The sequence below is a fragment of the Berghia stephanieae genome, chromosome 9 (assembly GCF_034508935.2).
Source record: "Berghia stephanieae isolate SIO BIC M18660-M18661 chromosome 9, UCSD_Bste_1.3, whole genome shotgun sequence".
In the NCBI taxonomy this organism is placed as follows: Eukaryota; Metazoa; Mollusca; class Gastropoda; order Nudibranchia; family Aeolidiidae; genus Berghia; species Berghia stephanieae.
In genome coordinates this window covers 36,896,315-36,917,863 of record NC_088368.1, presented here as the reverse complement: position 1 = coordinate 36,917,863, position 21,549 = coordinate 36,896,315, and the positions used below count along the sequence as shown (strand labels likewise).

Here is a 21,549-nt window from a genome sequence, read left to right as displayed (position 1 = left end):
AGGATCACATCTTAGTGTTTAGCACTCTAATACACTGTCATTTCTCTCCCCATAAAATAAATAGACACAACCCAATGATATTTTGGCTATGAATCAATTTTCAGCATCTTATCACCGTCCCGACATAATATCGCTTTAAGGCGATGGATCACAAAGGAATAAAACAACATAGGCTACACACACACACACACACACACACACACACACACACACACACAAACAACACATCTCATTCTGTCGAGACACGAGACAACTGCACATGAGGAGGTGTGTCAGTCCAGGCCAGCCTAATTAAAAAGTTTAAAAATTCGTTTTTTTTTTCGAGATAAAAATTGAAATTAACTTTAAAAATCAACAAATGACGTTCAATAAGATTCAATGACGTAGAGATGCTCACGAAGTTCTGCAATTGGAGCCAACATTTCGTAATTCTACGAATCTTTCGTAATAGTGGACAGGTCTGCAAGTCCCGAATTGTTACCAAAGTTCGTAGAACCAGCAACCCTGGTTAAACATCTAGGTCAAACACGAAAATTCGACTGGGGCTGGAATCGATTCCGATCTATCTACTTTCGAAACAAGTACTCTACCAATTGAATTTTCCCTACTACTGTGGTACTAAATGATCTCAGTGTTTATTTTATTTCAATGATCAATGCAAAATTCTGTGGCCACATAATAAACCTGATACTGATAATGATAACAGCTACCCATTCTCACTGCTGGGTGGTCAGTGGAGTCAGAAAAAAATCTCGACTGCACCCGGGATCGATCTCGGTCCCTTTGTGTATGAAGCGAGTGCTCTACCAACTGAGCTATCTGGACCTCTTATCGAGTAAAGAAAGATTTGTTTTGTTTTATTATTCATCTTTACATAATCTACCAGATTGATTGCGATGCATGACATGTCATTTTAAATTATTTTTGCAAATCAGATTTATCATAAAATATCTATCAAAAGATGGAAACTTGCAAGGTTCGGACATCTAGTCAGACATGACAGTTTGTGCAAGACAGTCGTGCAAGGTACGGTGGAAGGTCAAAGAAGAAGAGGAAGACAAAGGAAATTGTAGCTGGATAACACCAAGGAATGGACAGGATTGACGCTGTATGAGATGGCAGAGAAAGCTTATGACCGAGATGTGTGCCACTGTGTTGTGAAGGATGCTATCTGCAAGTCCCGCCGACGACCATTCTGTCATATGGGAATGAGTGAGTGAGTGTGCCCTATTCTATCAACATAAACTGTGACCCACTCTTTGCTGTTGGCATTGTTGGCAGAGACTAGCTTGTGCCCAGAGCCGACGATGTAGCACATCCTTAGAAAATGCCAGCATGCGCCCAGCTGCACTGACCATGACCTAAGAGTCTGCTCCACAGATGCTGAGGAGGGGGTTCGGTGTTAAAGCGACAAGCTATGATGATTATGTTGATGACTTGCTGCGCAGTATGTATCCTTACTCATTCGTGTCCGTGTATAGATAATCTCTTACATGTAACAAATTGCAAGAACTTTTTACCAAACAAAACTACATTAAAATCACGCGTCATTTTGATAGATCAATAAATGTTCATAACACATTATTTACATATATCGTTGTCAACGGACAAATACACATAGTTACAAATAAAAAGTAACAATGGGTACTCTTTGGTGAAGAATTTAAATACAATAGGATTTCTGCTATATGTTTGTTTAAAAAAGTGAAAAGTAAATAGTTTCAAAACACTGCCAAATGGTATCGTATTTTATGGGTGTTAGGAAAAAAAGGAGATGGATGAGGAGGAGAAGAAGGGGAAGAATATGAGGAGGAGGAGGAGTAGCAGGAGGAGGAGGAGAAAGGCGGAAGAGAATACAGAGGAGGAGGGGTAGAGAATGAGGAAAAAACCAATAGGACGAGGAGTAAAGGAAGAAGAAGAAGAAGAAGAAGAAGCAGAAGAAGAAGAAGAAGAAGAGGAAGAAGAAGAAGAAGAAGAAGAAGAAGAAGAAGAAGAAGAAGAAGAAGAAGAAGAAGAAGAAGAAGAAGAAGAAGAAGAAGAAGAAGAAGAAGAAGAAGAAGAAGAAGAAGAAGAAGAAGAAATTTTAGCTGAAATCTACCAATAAAAAAACCCCAACAAAATAATGAAAACAACAATGTATTCTGTGACCAACTGCCTCAAAACTGTATTATGTCGGGTGTAAATCTAATGCTTCGAATAGAATTTTCAGCCAAAATTCTTTTGGGTTTGAATTAGAAAGTATTCCTTCAATGAGGAGTGTAACGGTTGTTTCTACAACTTTAAATAAATTAAATCTCTCCGTACCAACTATGGGAAAATCATCACATTCAATATGATACAATCAACAATTTTTACCATTCCGATTTTTTTTTTTTTGAACATCAGAAAATTTGAAGACCTTATTATTTTTTGGTTATAGTTATAAGAAGATACTAATGTGGTGTGAAGGTTGTTTTGCTGAACAAACAAAGGTATGTATAGCATGTAGGTACTCATTTGTTTTGGATTAGAGTTCAAAAATCAATTTTATGTTGGATTTGGTACGACATTTCGGGGAAAACCTAGAAAAAGGTCGGTTAACTTACTTAGGCCGCCCCTTGGGGCACCCAACATGAGCCACAAGTCTTCGCCATTCTGTCGGTAAAGAGAGAGTTAAATATCCAAATTTTTATATTTTTGCCTCAAACCTCAATTTTCTTCATCTGATTCCGACATAATATCCAAGTAATAAAGATCTGAACAAGTGTGTCTGAACGGTGCCAGACAAAGCAAGAAAGGTCAGACCGGGAATCAGAAGGTCTGAGGTTCAATCCCGAGTCGAGGTGATAGACTGATTTTTTGGGATGTTTTTTTTTCTTGTATGTTTCTGTCTTGTTTTAACCACTGTTATACACACCTGTTCAGATGTTTATCTTACACCGGTACCTGTTCCCTCGTTTTTACATTTGACAATATCCGATAGAAGCGGTTGGACACATTATACTAATCTTGAGAGATTGTGAAAACAGAGGAGTTTAGACAATTCTTTTGTACTAAAAAAATGAATAGAAACATAACAGCTTTTTAGAAAGAAGACAAAAACATTAAATTAGGAACGTTTTGGCTTTAACCCCTTCTTCATCCAATAAAAAACAAAAAAACAAAAAAAACAAAACAACAAACAAACAAACAAAAAAAACAGTTAGAACAATAATGTATCGTTCTAAAATCAAGATAGACATTAGACTATCTAGATGGTATTTTTTAAAAACTCTTGACAGAGGTCTTGAGCCTTGAGCTCGAAACTTTTTTTTTTTTTTTTTTTTTTTTTTTGACGCTGTTATGTTCACTTTTGTCCATTGCTTTTCACAGTCAACAGCCTCTAGCAGTATTCACGATATTATAATATTATCTTATTTTTATTCAGCAGGTGTTGAATGTCACAAAAAGTTGGTCTAATAATAAGTACATTTTTTCTTTTGGTTCATTTTGGTGTCTGCTTTACACTTGTAAGCATCCGAGAATTCCTGTAGTTGTCCCATCGCCATGTTGATCTTTACGTCTTCCATCACTTGTCCTCTACGGATAAGAAAACTGGTAAGATCTTCACCCCTGTGAATGAAAGAATTGTTGTCCGAGCGTTACTAAGTATTAACCAATCATAATAATTCCTGCGATTTAGCCCGTTCCGTCCCCTTTCAAACATTACTGTTAACCAATCAGAATAATTCATACAATGTAGCCCGTTCCGTCCTTTGACTATTCATTTTCCGGTCAACACAAAGGCAAGACAAACATTCCTTAATTCCATAGCTTCCTTTAGTACATAACAAAGTGACAAATAGGTCAGTCCCAACGCTAGTTAGATTTATTGCAATATTTTGACACACTGATCAAGGAATTGCATTATCGGTTAATATCAGGGACAAACTATATATTATATATATTTTTTAGATTAAATTTTCAATCAAATATTTCTACCATTGAAAAATGAAATTGACTGAAATAATTTTCAAATGTGTATGCACTCTATGTTAATTAAATAACCTGAGACTCATGCAGTAGATAGTACTAGATAAACAAATCAGTACATAATAGAGAGATGATTTACACGACAAAAAATATCATCTGCCAAAGAGCTACCTATATATTTGACTGTTTCCCTCCCAGCTCCTCGACCTGCATCGTGATGCAAACGGGCTACTCTTCTTTGGACTTTTTCTATTTCGATAATAATAATAAATAATAATAAATATGGCAGCGCAGTCTCTATGGACGCTTGCGTGAATGTGTGCGTCACTTCGAGATTTTCAGTCTGTTTCTATTATCCAGTTAGTAATCTGCCTCCATAAAACTCTTGTCTAGTGCAAGTGATCTGAGCTTTAGAATGTCATCATGTGTGTTAAGGTGATATTGTGAGATCTATATACGTCTAGAGGGGTGGTAGGTCCAAGTAAGAAATTATCTTACCTATTATAACAATAAGACTGAGCGTAGGAGAGAAAAATCATTTGGTTGGCAGACAGTCCCAGGCTTGGCAACATCTTCTCTTTGACGCCGAGTTCCTGTACCCAATCTTTGTATCCTTTCAAGGCCAACCGGATGCCGCTTGTGGTTGCTATGGCATAGGGAGTGTATCTGTGGATAACAAATTATCATTTTAAATTATCAGGACTGGTCGGATATCCTGTGTGGTTGCTATGGCAACTGGAGTTCATCTATGGAAAACACATTATATTCATTATTATTATTTTTATTCTTATTTTTATTATTATTATTATTATCATTATTATTATTATTATTATTATTATTATTATTATTATTATTATTATTATTATTATTATTATTATATATATTATTATTATTATTATTATTATTATCATTATTATTATTATTTTTATTCTTATTACTATTATTATTATTATTATTATTATCATCATCATATTCATCATTATTATCATCATTACATTATTATATCATTATAATGATTATCTAATATTATTATTATATTATTTTTATTATTATTATTATTTTATTATTATTTATTATTATTTTATTATTATTATTATATATTATTATTATTATTATTATTATTATATTATTATTTATATTTTATTAATATTATTATTATTATATTATATTATTATTATTATTATTATTATTATTATTATTATTATTATTATTATTATTATATTATTATATTATTATTATTATTATTTATTATTATTATTATTATTATCATTATTTATCATCTAATCATTTATATTATATTATATATGATTATCAATATTATTATTATTATTATTATTATTATTATTATTATTATTATTTATATTATTATTATTATTATATTATTATATATATTTAATTATTATTATTATTATTATTATTATTATTATTATTATTATTATTATTATTATTATTATTATTATTATTATTTTTATTATTATTATTTATTATTATTATTATTATTTATATATATTAATTATTATTATTATTATTATTATTATTATTATTATATATTATTATTATTATTAATTATTATTTATATTATTATTATTATTATTATTTTATTAATTAGATCATATCATTATATTCATTATTATATATCTTTATATCATATAATGATTATCATATTATCATTATTTTATTATTATTATTATATTTATTAATTATTATTATTATTATTATTATTATTATTATATATTATTATTATTTATTATTATTATTATTATTATATTATTATTATCATTTTATTATTATTATTATATTATTATTATTATTTTTATATTATTATTATTATTTATTATTTATTATTATTATTATTATATTATTATATTATTAATTATTATATTAAAATTATTATTAATTATTTATTATATATTATTATTATATATTATTATTATTATTATTATTATTATTATTATTATTATTATTATTATTATTATTATTATTATTATATATTATTATATTTATTATTATTTTATTATTATTATTATTATTAATTATTATTATTAATTATTTTTTAAATTATTATTATATTATTATTTATTATTATTATTATTAATATATATATTTTTATTTATTTATTATTATTTATTATTATTATTATTATTTTATATATTTTATTATTATTATTATTATATTATTATTTATTATTATTATTATTATTATTATTATATATTATTATTATTTTATTTATTTTATTATTATTTATTATTAATTATTATTATTATTATATATTATTATTATTATTATTATTATTATTATTTATTATTATTATACTACTATTATGATTATTATATTGATTATTGAGTGATTATGATATGATAATGATGATGATGAATGATATTATATCATTTTCATCATCATCATTATAATATCAATTATAATATTATCATATTACAATAATATATTATATCATTATTATTATTATTATATTATTTGACTTATGATTATTAATATTATTATTATTATTATAATATATTATTATTGATTATTTTATATTAATATTATTATTATATTATATTTTTATTTTAATATTTTATTTTATTATATTATTATTTATATTATTATTATTATTATTATTATTATTATTATTTTATTATATTAATTATTTAACTTAGTAAGTTATATTATTATATTATATTTATTATTATAATATATCAATAATATATATTATGATATATTATATATATTATTATATATATATTATTATTATTTATTATTATTATTATTATTATTATATTATTATATTATATTATTATATTTTATTTTATTATTATTATATTATATTATTATTATTATTATATTTTTATTTTATTGTTTTATTTATTTTATTATTATTATTATATTATATTTTATTATATTATTATATTATTTATTATATTATTATATCATATCATCATCAACTGCACATGATGAATGATGAGATGATGATGATGATGATGATGATGATCATCATCATCATCATCATCATCATCATCGTAATTATATTCCTAATTATTACAATAATTCTAATTACATTTGGGTGTTGATAGGTATTTCCGACTTCTGGCCGTTATTAAATGTTGTTTGACTGGTCTTGCCATAAACCTCATTGACGCAGGTGTGGATGGATTTGTATGCGTTAATGGAGTATGGGCTCCACCAAGTTTTATCGTTCAACTTTTCGCCTTGTTTATCGTAATGCTCTCCCCAGTCGTCGACGACGTGATGCAGGTAACGGCCCAGTATGGCGCCCAAGGATCCGAACGTTGTGAAGTGTGGAGCCTCCTTGTCGTATATTGGACTCTGAAGAACGGCTGGGGATGAGGAAAAAGGAAATTCAAAGCATTAGTGTTATGTGTTGTTGTTGGCTTGAAACCTCTTGTAAGGCGCTTTGAGCACGTTAAGTGGCTATTTTTCAATTTTTAAATATTTTTTTTTGTGAGGACTGTGAAAGACTCGATTCTAGGTTTACATATTTTAGTGTGGCTATGTGACCTTGTGGTATGACATTCGCCTTCAAATCGGAAGGTCCTGGGTTCGAGTCCCGCTCTGCTTAGGTTATAGTTGAGTCCTAGGAAAAGGCTCTTTATTTACGTTCTCTCACTGTACGCAGGTGTAAAATGAGTAATTAGTCTTTAACAGCGTTGACCCTGTCGGAAAAAAATAATACATACGCCGTAAAACCCTTAAAACCAAAAACAATAACAAAGAGCTGAGTGATGTCAATTTCGTTCCTGCCTCGACTTATCTGACATTTTTACATACACAATCTTTTTATATTTTAAAATCTTAAACGAGTACCTGCTCCCTAATGTTGACACATATGTAATAGGATTGACAACGAGTAGCTTGGTTCTAAACAAAGAAAATCGGTACTTTTTATTCTCCATGCTGGCTAGAACTTTTTCACATGTCATGTGATCAGAATGTATAAAAGTCAAAACATGAGAAGATTAATAATATTTGTCTCCTCTGGATACACTTTTATGTTCGTCGGAGAAGTATTTCATAAGGGCGTCAGCCATTGTTCCGATAGTTTAGAACCAGTTACTAAGTTACCATGCGTCATTACGAGAGAAGTGACGTCTCGACTGTTGAAGCATATTGTTATTCACCTGCAGGGGCGATGATTTCGTTCCAATACCAGTAGACAGCGATGGTTGTATCATAGGGGCCAAAGATCCACTCTTGACGATCTTCCCCCTTCTGTAGCGTATTACTCTCCTGTTTTCTGAGGAACTTGTTGGCGCTAAGCAATGTGGTCAAAAAGTCTGAGCTGTTGGTTTTCAAATCGCTGTAAATTAGATCGACCTAGAGAGATAAGAAATGAATAAGATAAGGAAATGAGATTTGATGATGATGATGATGATGATGATGATGATGATGATGATGATGATGATGACAATGATGATAATGATGATAATGATGATGATGGTGATGATGATGATGATGATGATGATGATGATGATGATGATGATGATGATGATGATGACAATGATGATGGTGATGATGATGAAGACGATAATGATAATGATTATGATGATGGGGGAGAAAACAACGACTACAACAATAACAACGATATTAATACAGCGATATAATTTACTTTGCTTTCATCATCCATCCAGTCAGGGTAACCCATCTTAAATGTGACCATATCCAATTTTTCTTTGGCGTATTTCCGTGTCGCGTCGTCCATCCATGGTGTTTCATCTAGGGTTGACTGAAGGGCTTTCTTTAAGTTTTTCGTGATTGCAACAATCTGCATTGGGATAAATGAGTGAAGACGTAGCTATATCCAGTTCACTCTGGCATTATATCAGATTAATGTGTCAGTTGAAATGTAAAGATCTCTAAAAAGTATGTGTGAAATAGAGACAGACAAATCAGAGAGAAAAATACATGAAAAAAAAAATACAAAAGATCCTAAAAATCAGCCTACCTCGACTGGGGATCGAACCTCAGACCTCCCGATTACCGGTCAGATGTATAATCACAACACCACAGATGTTACCCGATAAGCATTTTAAAGATCTTTATCGTATACCAGTGCCTGCTCCCTAATTTGTCATTTGATAATGTTACATTTGAAGGTTGCAGTAGGCAGGAAAGCTCAGTGTCTCTCTCTCTCTCTCCCTCTTTCTCTCTATGTCTCTCTCTCTTTTTCTCTTCCTCTGTCTCTCTTCTCTCTCTCTCTCTCTCTCTCTCTCTCTCTCTCTCTCTCTCTCTCTTCTCTGTTTCTATCTCTCCCCCTTTCTCTTTGTATCTCTCTCTGTCTCTCTCCCCCTCTCTCCCTCCTTCTCTTTTTCTCTCTCTCCTCTCTCTGTGTGTCTCTCTCCCCCCTCTCTCTCGTTATCTGTCTCTCCCTCTCGCTTTCTTTATCTGTCTACTGTCTCTTTCTCTATCTCTCTCTTTCTCTATCTCTATCTATCCCTCTCTCTCTCCCTCTCACGTCTCTCTCTATCTCTCTATCTATCTATCCATTTATCTATCTATCGATCTATCTATCTATCTACCCACGTATTTTATCTATGTCTATCTATCCATTTCCCATCTATCTCACTCTCTCTCTCTCTCTTTCTCTCTCTCTCTCTCTCTCTCTCTCTCTCTCTCTCTCAGCCAGTCAATGGGTATCGTATCAACAGAATCACATAATTTTTTTCCTCTCTCATCGTAATATTTTAATTTCCTTTTTTTTTCAATCCATACATTTTATTTCTCATCTTATTTGAAACAATACTATTTGGAACCTACTTTCTGCTTGCTCGCCTGGGCCAAATGTTCCTGGGCAAACAAGGCCCCCAGAGCATCCTTCATGTAGAATCGTATAGTCCTCATACAGAATTTCTGTAGTCCCTGGAAATTGGGGTACCCGTGCATGTCTATGTAAAACTCCCGATTGGCATGGATGTAATCCCACGATAGATCCTGGGGGGAGTGGAGAAATTACTGATTAAAAGGTTTGTCAAAATAGTGATAATAATAATAATAATAATAATAATAATAATAATAATAATAATAATAATAATAATAATAATAATAATAATAATAATAATAATAATAATAATAATAATTACAATAATAACTGTTTTAGTAGCAGGATGTATAGGGAGATTCTTAGGATATCGGGGCGTAAAGGAGCGAGGATCATTATTGACTCATTTATAATTTAGACCAGAAACTAAGATGCAGTCACTTGGGTGCCAGAAGATCCGTTGCACAATGCATGCATCCAGTCCCTTCCGAGGACTAGTGTCACACTTCCAAGGAGATTAGAACCAGTATTTCAACATCGCACTGGTGTACCCTATTAAAGGACGATATAGAAGAACTGGGCCTGGGGGAATATGATGCTCTGAACCGGGATGCATGGAGATGTAGCATTCATTATGGCAAGAGACGAGAGAGGGAGTACGTGGGAAGGAAAGTATTGGACTTGCATTTAGCGGGATAGAGGAACAAGGGATGCCCAAAGACAAGATAGTTGGATAGGGTAAAGGACGATATGAAAGAACTGGGCCTGGAGGAAGATGATGATATGAATCGAGGTGCATGGAGATGTGGCGTTCATTATGACAACCCTGCAAAATGCGGGATAAACTGAAAGAAGAAGAAAACTTTTGCACCCAATTTTCTTTCAAATACCTGATTATATTGTTCCGCACAGCGCCATATGAGATAGTTGTGTAGCATTCTCTTCCTCTCCGCAGCAGGAAGGGAGGTGATCATGGTGGTGATGTTCTTGATGTATTCTCTCCTGACCAGAACCAGTTTGGTGTACCCGTTAATAGTGGCTGTGTCGTACATTTGGCTCAACTGTGCACTCCAATCTATCACTCTATTGGTTTCACTGTTCAATGTGTTGATTGTCACCTGCGGAGATTAAAAATAAACAAGTAGTATCGATAGGATTCAAAGATTAACTTGAGCTATTTATAAATAGCGCAATATCCACTATACGTGCTCAAAGCGCTTTACAAAGGATCCCTGATCAACAGCAACTCGTAACATATTGAACAAAATATGACGCCTGCTATGCGAAATTACAATTATTTCCCGAAATAGACAACACTGTTAAAGGCCATGTACTCATTTTACACCTGAGTACAGTGAGAGAATGTGAGTAAAGAGCCTTTTTTTTTTGTTTTGTAACCAGTGTTTTTCAGCCTGCTCTTTTGTTTAATATTGGTTTCACGTGTAAGAGTTACATGCTTGGTTTTTCCACCAACCTTGTTAGTTTCCAGGAAAGGGTCTTGCGAGATGGGTATTCCGTTGAAAGCCTGGGCCATTTTCGCCTCCACGGCGAATGTGTCGTTGACGAACTGTTCGAGCCTTCTCTCGCTTTCTTCGTCGGTGACATTCACCAAGTTGGCGTCACGCATCAAAAGACTCCCCACTCTCTTCATGAATTTCTTGTAGTCCCCGCGGAATCGTTCAGTCCTTGGGTGGGAGTACCTGGCAGATATAATAATAATATAATAATATAATGAATTTATTTAGCGCCTAGCTCCAATTTAGAATTGTTAACTGGCCCTTTACAACACATCATGTATCATACACAAATATAGAACTGGCATGTTAAAAACCACATAAATACGATGATGACATAATATATTATAATAAAATACATACTAAGAGTCCAAGTTATATGCCCTACAGAAAAGCTCAGTTTTTAACCGTTTTAGTAAAGTTAGTAACATAGCATAAATAAATTGAGCTTTTGTATAGCGCAAGATCCACTAAACGTGCTCAAAGCACTTTATAATGGGTCATTGACCAACAGCAACATTTAACATGTAGGAAGAGACATGACGCCTGTTAGGCGATATTACAATCTTTTTCGGACAGAGACAACGCTATTAACGGGCAGGTACTCATTTTACACCTGAGTACGGTGAGATAATGATAGTAAAGGGCCTTTTTCCAAGAACTCAATTATGCGCCGAGCGAGGCTCGAACCCAGGACCTTCCGATCCGAAAGCGAGTGTTATACCACAAGACCAACACAGCCGCACAAAGTAACATAACACAACATATGTGACTCGCCGTCTTAAAACGGTACTATGCCAGGGTGGATGAGACCATGGAAAGTGAATTTAGAATTAAAATGATAAGATATACGGAACTTTGAAACTGTTGTAATGAAAAACATTGTATTTATTCTTCACCATAATATAACAACCAAATATTATATGAATTTCATGAATACATTTTTAATTGATATATTATTTTTGATTTCTTATGATGTAAATAATGATTATAGTTATGATCATATCGGGGAATTTTTGACTTGAACTTTCTAGTTTTTCACAAAGGGTCCAGCGTGTCCCAGCGGTTCTGGTCTTTGCTTCGTACCCGATTTCGATCACCGTCCGCTGCGCTGTGTGCCCTTGAGCAAGACACCTTGCCATAGCTCACGTTTCTGCGTTGCCCTGCGGCTGACGCCTCGGTTTTTCCAGTTCTTCCCTTGAAATAGACCCTAAAGACAAATTTCCCCTTGGGGCACCCATCTATTTTAATCATTTTAAAACTGTATTGTGGAAATTAGAATAGATCGAGACGAATCATTTGAGCCATCGACGATAAAATCTGTCAGGTAGACTAAGTCTGTAGGTGCGTGCAAATAAATCTGGCAATAGGATGGCCCGATGGAGATTCACAAAGTAAGGACAGATCATTATACCCTAGTAGATATTCTAAACAACAATTTGAGTCAACAGATCATGGAATCATGCGGCTATGTGGTCTGTGCGGCTATGTTGATCTTGTGGTATGACACTCGCTTTCAGATCGGAAAATCCTGGGTTCGAAACTCGCTCGGCGCATAGTTGAGTCCTCTCACCGCACTCACGTGTAAAATGAGTACCTGTCCGTAAAAGCGTTGTCTTTGTCCGAAAAATCGTAATATCGCCTAACAGGCGTCATGTCTCGTTCTACATGATAAATGTTGCCGTTGACCAGGGACCCTTTGTAAAGCGCTTTGAGCACATTTAGTGGATATTCCGCTATATAAAGCTCAATTTAAAATATAATTTTAAATCCTTAATTTAAGGAAGGTTTGCAAGTTACTCGTTTATTAATGTGTAAAGAATCGTTTTACAATTTTTGGATTTGCCATTAATTGTGTTTTTTTTTTGGCAAAAACGTGAGCTGCAGGGAACAGTATTAACCCCCAGACCTAATTTTCATTTAAGAATAGATTTATTAATGTTTTAACCGTTTTATTTCTAGTGTTTCTATTAATGGCTGAAGAATAGTTTAGAACCTGAAAAGCTGCATGTATGGTATTTTATTCATTTCTTCAGGCTGCTATATTAATTGGGGGGGGGGGGGGGGGAGTCTCGATTACTTAGTTGGTAGAGCACTCGCTTCACGAACAAAGGGACCGTGATCGATCACAGTTGTAGCCGATCTCCCCCCCCCCCCCCCCCCCCCCCCCCGTCCACCCAGAAGTGATTGGGTATCTGGATTTGTTAGATCCGACTGAAAGTGCATAGCAATGGACTAGCGTAATGCCGAAATGGTCGCAATTATTCGTTATTGTCTGTTTCAGACCATAGAAACCGGGATAAATTCCGGTTCCATGGGCTTAATGACTCTGAAGGACTAGTTATAATCATAAATATTCATATATTTTGCACATGACTCAGCGGTTTGGTCTTTGCTTCGACCCTGAAAGGCACCAGCACCGAGTTCATCTACCCATCGCGCTATGTGGCCTTGAGCAAGTCACCTCGCCTTAGCTCACTTTGCGCGCTGCATTGCAGCTGACGCCCGTGTTATTCCAGTCTTCCCTGGGAAAGACCCTAAATTAAAATCCCCCCTCCCTCCCTGGTGATGAATAAAGGGGATTTCATTTATTTATTTGTTTATTTATTTAGTTGGTTAGTTATTTAATTATATATTTATTACTTTATCGGCGAGTCCCGATGGATCAGTGGGTAGAGCACTCGTTCACACGCAAAGGGAACTAAGATCGATTCCTTGTGCTGTCATATTTGTACATGGGTCAGCGTGGCTCAGCGGTATGGTCTTTGCTTCGTACCCGAAAGTTACCGAGTTCGATCACCCGCCTCGCTGTGTGGCCTTGACGTAAATGTTGCTGCTCGAAGCTCGAAGAAATAAATAACAATGTGGAATTGAATGTAAGCTTCAATTTAATTACGAAATTTTATAAGGCGTAGGTTGAGTTTACGAATGATCGTAGAATAATTATAAGGGGCGGTTTGGGTCTTTTCTAAAAAAAAAAAATAATTACCTATATTGAGCGGTTTTAATCATTCTGTATCGTCAATATAGGTTAGAAAACAACATTCATGGTGAAAAATGTTAATTATCGGTGTTGATACCCATTTTGCGACCTAATTTGGGGGTCTGACATAAAAAAATATTAATCTTGTGGCAAACGTTCCACAAAAACTAATGAAGGAATGACCTCCATATTCTTCCATCTTGTCAACATTGTACCATAGCGTGTCACTACAGAGAGATTTTACGGCTTTAGCTTATGGAATTTTTATTAGAACATTACAAAGTTGAGAATCTAAATGTTATGACAAAATTGACCTTAAAAATTTAGAATGAGGATTATAATTCAAAATTCACATATTTTATTTAAAAAATCTCTCTGATGTGACATAATACATTATCTCTGTGATAACTGGAAATTTTCAGACAATTTCATTGAATAGATTCTGAGAAACGTTTGACACAGTTTCCCATACCCTTAGAAAGATGACATATTGAGAAAATAGCAAAATGGCTTCCCGTTTTTTCACACTTTTCTTACTACCTGTACCATTTTTGACTTTGTTTTTCGTGCCTTTATAGTCTGCTTTAAGAATTTGGACTTCAATTATATTATTTCTAAGATAATAAAATATCATTTTCCACCAAAATCTGAAAATCAATTTTTCGAAAGATTTTCCTAATAATTAGACCCAAATAGAAATGAACCACCACTGAAATTCAAAGAACCATTAAGCGGACCAAACATCACCACAAGTGAAATTGAACATGCCATGGAACGAATGAGGGATGGTAAAGCAACAGGCCCTGATGAAATATCTGTAGAGGTATTAAAAAGCCTAGGAGATCTAGCAATTGATGAACTTCACATATTATTCAACAATATATACAATACTGGGAAAATTCCAGAAGATCTCTGTAACTCTATTTTCATAGCAATACCAAAGAAAGCAGGTGCAGTCAGATGCGAAAATTTTAGAACTATAAGTTTAATAAGCCACATCAACAAAATACTGTTGCGTATAATTATCAACAGGCTAAGGAATAAGATTAACCCCGAAATCGCAGAAGAACAATATGGATTCCAACCTGACAGAGGGACAAGGAACGCAATATACCTCCTCCGTGTTTTAAGTGAAAGAGCTATACAGGTTCAGACCCCACTATACCTCTGTTTTGTCGACTACAAAAAAGCTTTTGATAGAGTACGCCACGAAGAAATACTAAAACAACTGCACTCCATTGGCGCTGATGAGAAAGACCTCAGACTCATGCAAACATTATACTACACCCAGCAGGCATCTATCAAAATCGGAAACTCTACAGGAAATTCCATTCCTATTAAGAAAGGAGTCCGTCAAGGGTGTGTTGCCTCACCAGATCTGTTTAATCTATACCAAGAAACAATCATGAGGGGCATAAATAATATGGAGGGAATAAAAGTGGGAGGTCACAACATAAATAATATAAGATACGCAGACGATACGGTACTCATTGCAACATCAGAAATCCAACTTCAAAAGATTGTTGACAAAGTGGTAGTAGATAGTGAAGCCAAGGGAATGGAAGTGAATATCACCAAAACGGAATGCATGGTAATACAGAAAAACCCCGAAAACAACAACACCTGCAATATAACGATTCACGGCGAGCAACTTACCAACGTAGAAAGTTTTAAATACCTAGGTTCAATAGTGACAACAGATGGAAGATGTAACCGAGACATACGAGCAAGAATAGCTCAAGCCAAACAGGCCTTCATGGACCTGGGAAACATTTTGAAAAACAAACAGATGTCGTTCGGGATTAGATTCCGAGTCTTGAAGTGCTACGTGTGGCCAATCTTGTTATACGGATGCGAAAGCTGGACTACAAATGCAGAAACACAAAAGAACATTGAAGCTTTTGAAATGTGGTGCTTGAGAAGGATGCAGAGAATATCGTATACTGCACACAAAACGAACGAAGAAGTGCTTAAACAAACATACCAACAAAGGAAACTAATGCCCTTAATAGTGGATCGACAACTATCCTTTTCGGACAGATAGTAAGGAAAGATAAGAATGAATACCTGGCAAGTTGTGGAAAAATACCTGGTAAACGCGCCCGGGGGAGACAAAGAAAAACACTCATAGACCAACTGAAGGGCTTCACCAGCCTAACAATCCAAGAGCTGTTTGAAAAGGCAAGAGACAGGGAGGAATGGAGAGAGATAATTCATGCAGTATCCGAAGCCTGGACCAGGCATGGAACCTAGAAGAAGAAGAAGACCCAAACCGCCTGATGGTAGAATAGTTATTAAGTGATGAAATCAAATTGGTAATGGTAAGTTGTACTCTTTTAAGTGCAACATTTTTTTCATGCCTGAGGAAATTTGCCTTCGCTTTGTCGTTCAAATTGCTGATAGAATGATGGAATTTCGATATAAAACCTTTGGGAGGCAAATTTTTACGGATACAGAAATTTTCGTTATTAAATCGAAGCTTACATTCAATTTGACATTGTTATTTATTTGTGAGGGGCTTGAACACGTTCAATAGTTCTTTGTTCTTACCACGACGGACTCATCCATTTCCCAATGCCTGCGGGTTGTATCATAATGATTCTTTGCTTTGGGCTGGCTTCATCTATTGTTACCTGTGCCATAAAATACAGATTTTTATCGGGAGTCAACAATTCATCAACAAGTGAAAAGCAGCATTTGTATAAGCAATTGTAAATTATTGCACCAAAGTGGATTTCATCAGATCTTTTTTGTAAGTCAATTGTCAACGGTAAACATTATCATCTCCATGTGGTAACTCCAAGGTCTATAGTGAGAGAATCCATCAGATGACGGCTTGGACCAGTTGATTCCAAAGGCAAAGAATAATGTGCTTCAGATCAAAAGACATTAACTCTCTTACATTAACTCTGTGAGGCTATGTGGTCTAGTGGTATGACACTCGCTTTCGGATCGGAAGGTCCTGGGTTCGAGACTCGCTTGGCGCATAGCTGAGTCCTTGCAAAGGCTCATTACTCATATTCTCAAACCGTACTCAGGTGTAAAATGAGTACCTGGCCATTAACAGCGTTGTCTATGTCCGAAAAACAAAATGTAATATCGCCTAATGTGCGTCATGTCATTTTACGTGTTGCTGTTGGTCAGGGACCTTTTTAATAAGCGCTTTGAGCACTTTTAATGAATATTGCGCTATGAAAGAAAATAAAGCTCAAGCTCAACTCTCTACTTACCGACAATTTTCGGGAATGTTCCCGAAACATCGTTTCCACCCAACATAAGAATGATTTTAAATAATTCTAATTCAGGGACAAATTGCTTAATTTTGCTTATCAAAACAAGTTGTACACAAAACTGTATAACTACAACAAGAAACAAATTCTTGAAATTTTGCAAAGTACAAAAGAAATCTGAATGAGGAAACTGTTGGTTCTATCGTAACGAAGGGGGTCTCGATAGCTCAGTTGGTAGGTCACTCGCTTCACACGCAAATGGACCGTGATGGATATAGAAGTCACATCGCTCTTTTTTTTTGTTATAAAACAGTGATAAGTACTAAGTACATTCTTCTCTCAATCAGTTGTGAGTATTATAGCTAAACGCCTAGCACCACTAGTAACTCACCTGGGTGGAATAGAAAGCATCAACCCAGAAATCAGTCTGGACTTTCTTGAGGGCCGTATTGAAGTCCCATTTGGACTCGTCCCAGCTTCCAAGGAGATCCCAGCCGCCCAGCTCTTTCACGATTTGATCCAAGAATGGATGTCCTGAAACCGGTTGGAAAGAAATATGTAATGTGATGTAATGTATACAGCACCAATATCCATTTCCCAAGCCCCATGGACTTCCTTACATGGCGGACAGAAAAAACAACGATTAACAATAGGATTCAATAGTCTGATGTCACGTCCGCCACAACAACCAGCAGCTTGGTTAAAAAAAGAGCATTGGTACTTTTAATTCTTCATGTTGGCTAGAACTTTTTCACATGTCATGTGATCAGAATGTATAAAAGTCAAAACATGATCAGATTCATAATGTTTTTCTCCTCTGGATACACTTTTATGCTCGTCGGAGAAGTATTTCATAAATTACCAAGTTACTATGAGTCATTACGAGGGAAGTGACGTCACGACTGTTGAATCCTATTGCGTCCGGTTATCAGACCTGCAAGTATGCTCACGTCGACACAGTTGGACTCATGGTTAACATACCGCGTTTTTTCTCCCGGTTGTAGTCGTCCTTACACACAGACAGAAAGTTGGACAGTTTCTTCTGGTAGGCCCACTCGGCCGTTCTTGAAGGAGGCTTCTCCATGATCTCCAGGAGTTTGTCGGTGTTCAAGTCCGCTATATCGTTCATTGTCGTTCTGGCAGCTGGTGGGAAAGAAAAACGCATAGGGAGGTTTAGGACATTTAATGGGCATGATCTATATTAACTTTCCATGTGCTTGAGGTCATTGGTCACATTGCAAAATGTGCTAAAAGTGACCCACTTAATTAAAAGTGTTCACAGCTTTTTAAATATCTAACATCACGATTGGTCATTTGATTCAGCTTGACACATGGGTATGTTTATAACATTTGTAAACAAAGTAGCGTGTTTACATTTTTAAAGAAATATCCAATCGTTGGACAGCAACAAATCATGTGATTGATGACCTGGTTGGACGAAAACATGAATATTGATAGCTCCCATTCTCCTCTATGTGACTACTCACCTCAAAATAGTATCCTGTCCGAGTGAATGAACTTGCAGTGGAGAAATAAACTAGAAAAAGAGCTAGAGCATTTATATTGAGCAATATCCACTAAACGTACTCAAATCGCTTTACAAGGGGTCCCTGGACAACAGCAACACTTAACATGTATGACGGGACATGACGCCTGTTAGGCGATATTACAATTTTTTTCCGGACAGAGACAACGCTGTTAACGGTCAGGTACTCTTTTTACACTTGAGTACGGTGATAGAAAGTGAGTAAAGAGCCTTTTCCAAGGGCTCAACTATGCGCCGAGCGAGGCTCGAACCCAGTACCTTCCGGTCCGAAAGCGAGTGTCATACCACTAGACCACAAAGCCGCACATAATAATCAAGTCCCTTGTCCTTGACCCTCCAATGTTTTGGCTTGTCCGATCGGTCATTATAATTTAGCAAATATTGACAGTGGTTGTTAAACTTAGCGAAGGACACACATATTATTATTAGAAACATTAATTCCACCCGTCAGAAAATACAGAAAGCTTTAACGTTTATTGTCGGATTAATGTAACTGTTGCTGCTGGAAGCTAGAAAAAATATATAACAATTTGAACTTGAATGTAAGCTTCAATTTAATAAACGAAAACAATTATTGTGGACATTTCGGGTTTCCCTTTTATCTACAAAACAGGATGAATGAAACACTACAGACAAATGAGATTATTGAGATAATGTTATCTCATTCGTCTGTAGTTTCATTCATCCTGTTTTCTTGATAAAAGGGAAACTCGAAACGTACATATTATCTGTTTTCGTTTATTAAGTTGAAGCTTACATTCAATTTCACATTGTTAATAGAATCGAGTGAGATCTATTGCCTGAGTGGCCGTCTGAAAAAAATGATAAGGATCAACATGACATCCATGTCATTCTTTGAACTGATAGTAAACAACCAGCTATTTCTGTCCGAGTGAGTCACAAGTCTGGTCAAAAATCTAATTTTTAAAAATTAGCGCTGCCAGATGGTCAGATTTCTTCGTGGCTAATTTTGACTTCAAATATGGTCAAATGAAATCTAACGTGACCAAAAAATTACAAACACTTTACCCCTCTTGAAAAATTCATCGGTTTTGGTAATTCAAAAAAAGAAAAGAAATTTTTTAATGACCAGACAGGAAATAACAAATAGAAAAGTATAAATACAGAAAAAAATAAAAATAAAAATTAATGATAGAAATTTGATTTTTCATGTAGTCAATTTTGGTCAATTTGGCCACACACGTGGCCATCTGATAGCCGGGTACTCATCCACATATGAGTCCAGTGGGGTAACGTGTGCTAAGTACCTTACGTAACGTCGGGACCCAAAATTTCCACGATAACTGTCCCTCATAAAGATACTGACAACTGACCAAGCATATCATTGCTTGACTTTTAGACACCGTATCCGTGAGACATCCTGCCATACCATAATATGATCCAAGATCCCAAAACAGTAATATTTGAGGATGATTTAGTTTTAAAACTGACTTTACAGTCAAAACTATCAGACTGAGGTTGAATTAATATATTTTATTAAAAAAATACTCATCATCATCATCATCATCATCATCATCATCATCATCATCATCATCATCAACATCATCATCATCATCATCATCATCATAATCCTCCTCCTCCTCCTCCTCCTCCTCCTCCTCCTCCTCATCATCATCATCATCATCATCATCATCATCGTCATCGTCTTACATTGCCTGTTGACATAAGGGTGGTCGGTTCTGTATCCTCCACAAGCAAATTCATAAAAGTTTTCACAGGGGTCGACTGAGGTATTCATCAACCGTATTGAACGAGCAGCTGTCTTCATGCATTCTTTGGACACACAGAAATGTTTGTCTGGCAGAGAAAGATAATAATTTAATTGTTAGATAAAGTTCCATTGACATTAAATCGATTGCAAACACAATCATAATATTGTACGTCATTGACTTGTAGCATACGCTTTCATTTGAGTTCATTAATATAGTGCAATATCCACTAAACGTGCCCAAAGCGCTTTACGAAGGGTCCCTGACCAACAGCAACACTTAACAGATGAAACGAGACATGATGTCTGTTAGTCGATTTTACAAGAAAACCATTTTACAGCTGAGTACGATGAGAGAATGGGAGAATGCTATTAAAACCGGGTTAAATTCCGGCTCCATGGGCCCGATAGTGGCACTGAAGGACTACTTCATATCTCGTCCTATGTGTTTGGTTTTGGCTCGGGACCATTGATTTCTCCTAATTTCAGTAAGCCATGCTCGGGAGAGCAGCACTATGAGTAAATTCAGTGGATATTGCAGAATTATAGGGACATCATGGCTCTGGGGTACTTTCATTACTTCGTTTTACTTTACTCGAAAGGTACCGAGTTCGACTACTCGCTGCGTTGTGTGGCCTTGAGCAAGTCACCTCGCCTTAGCTCAGTTTGCGGCCCTGCACTGCGGCTGACACCTGAGTTATTCCAGTCTTCCTTTGGAATAGATCCTGAAGAAAAATTTCTCCTATGGGATGAATAAAGGAATTTAAAAATTTTTTTAAATATATTTTTTAAATATATAAACTCAAGGGGCCGAGTGGTTAAGTCA

General features: G+C 35.0%; 1 protein-coding gene across 4 annotated transcripts in view; it reads right to left on the bottom strand.

Moving 5' to 3' along the window:
- Window positions 1-2,363: 2,363 nt before the first annotated feature.
- LOC144980156 (endothelin-converting enzyme 1-like) overlaps window positions 2,364-21,549 on the bottom strand; it is a 49,484-nt gene continuing 30,298 nt past the window's right edge. For 3 of the 4 annotated variants that reach the window (XM_078927721.1, XM_078927722.1, XM_078927723.1), the window contains 12 exons: window positions 20,666-20,812; window positions 18,430-18,591; window positions 17,840-17,982; window positions 16,769-16,851; window positions 11,196-11,421; window positions 10,612-10,839; window positions 9,721-9,894; window positions 8,573-8,728; window positions 8,085-8,280; window positions 7,004-7,283; window positions 4,450-4,617; window positions 2,406-3,591 (listed from right to left, as the gene is read on the bottom strand). In XM_078927721.1, the coding sequence (XP_078783847.1) occupies window positions 3,435-3,591; window positions 4,450-4,617; window positions 7,004-7,283; window positions 8,085-8,280; window positions 8,573-8,728; window positions 9,721-9,894; window positions 10,612-10,839; window positions 11,196-11,421; window positions 16,769-16,851; window positions 17,840-17,982; window positions 18,430-18,591; window positions 20,666-20,812 (2,120 nt within the window). In that variant the 3' untranslated portion in view covers window positions 2,406-3,434. Of the gene's footprint in view, window positions 3,592-4,449; window positions 4,618-7,003; window positions 7,284-8,084; window positions 8,281-8,572; window positions 8,729-9,720; window positions 9,895-10,611; window positions 10,840-11,195; window positions 11,422-16,768; window positions 16,852-17,839; window positions 17,983-18,429; window positions 18,592-20,665; window positions 20,813-21,549 lie in introns of all 4 variants that reach the window. The other variant, XM_078927720.1, reaches the window with a different exon arrangement.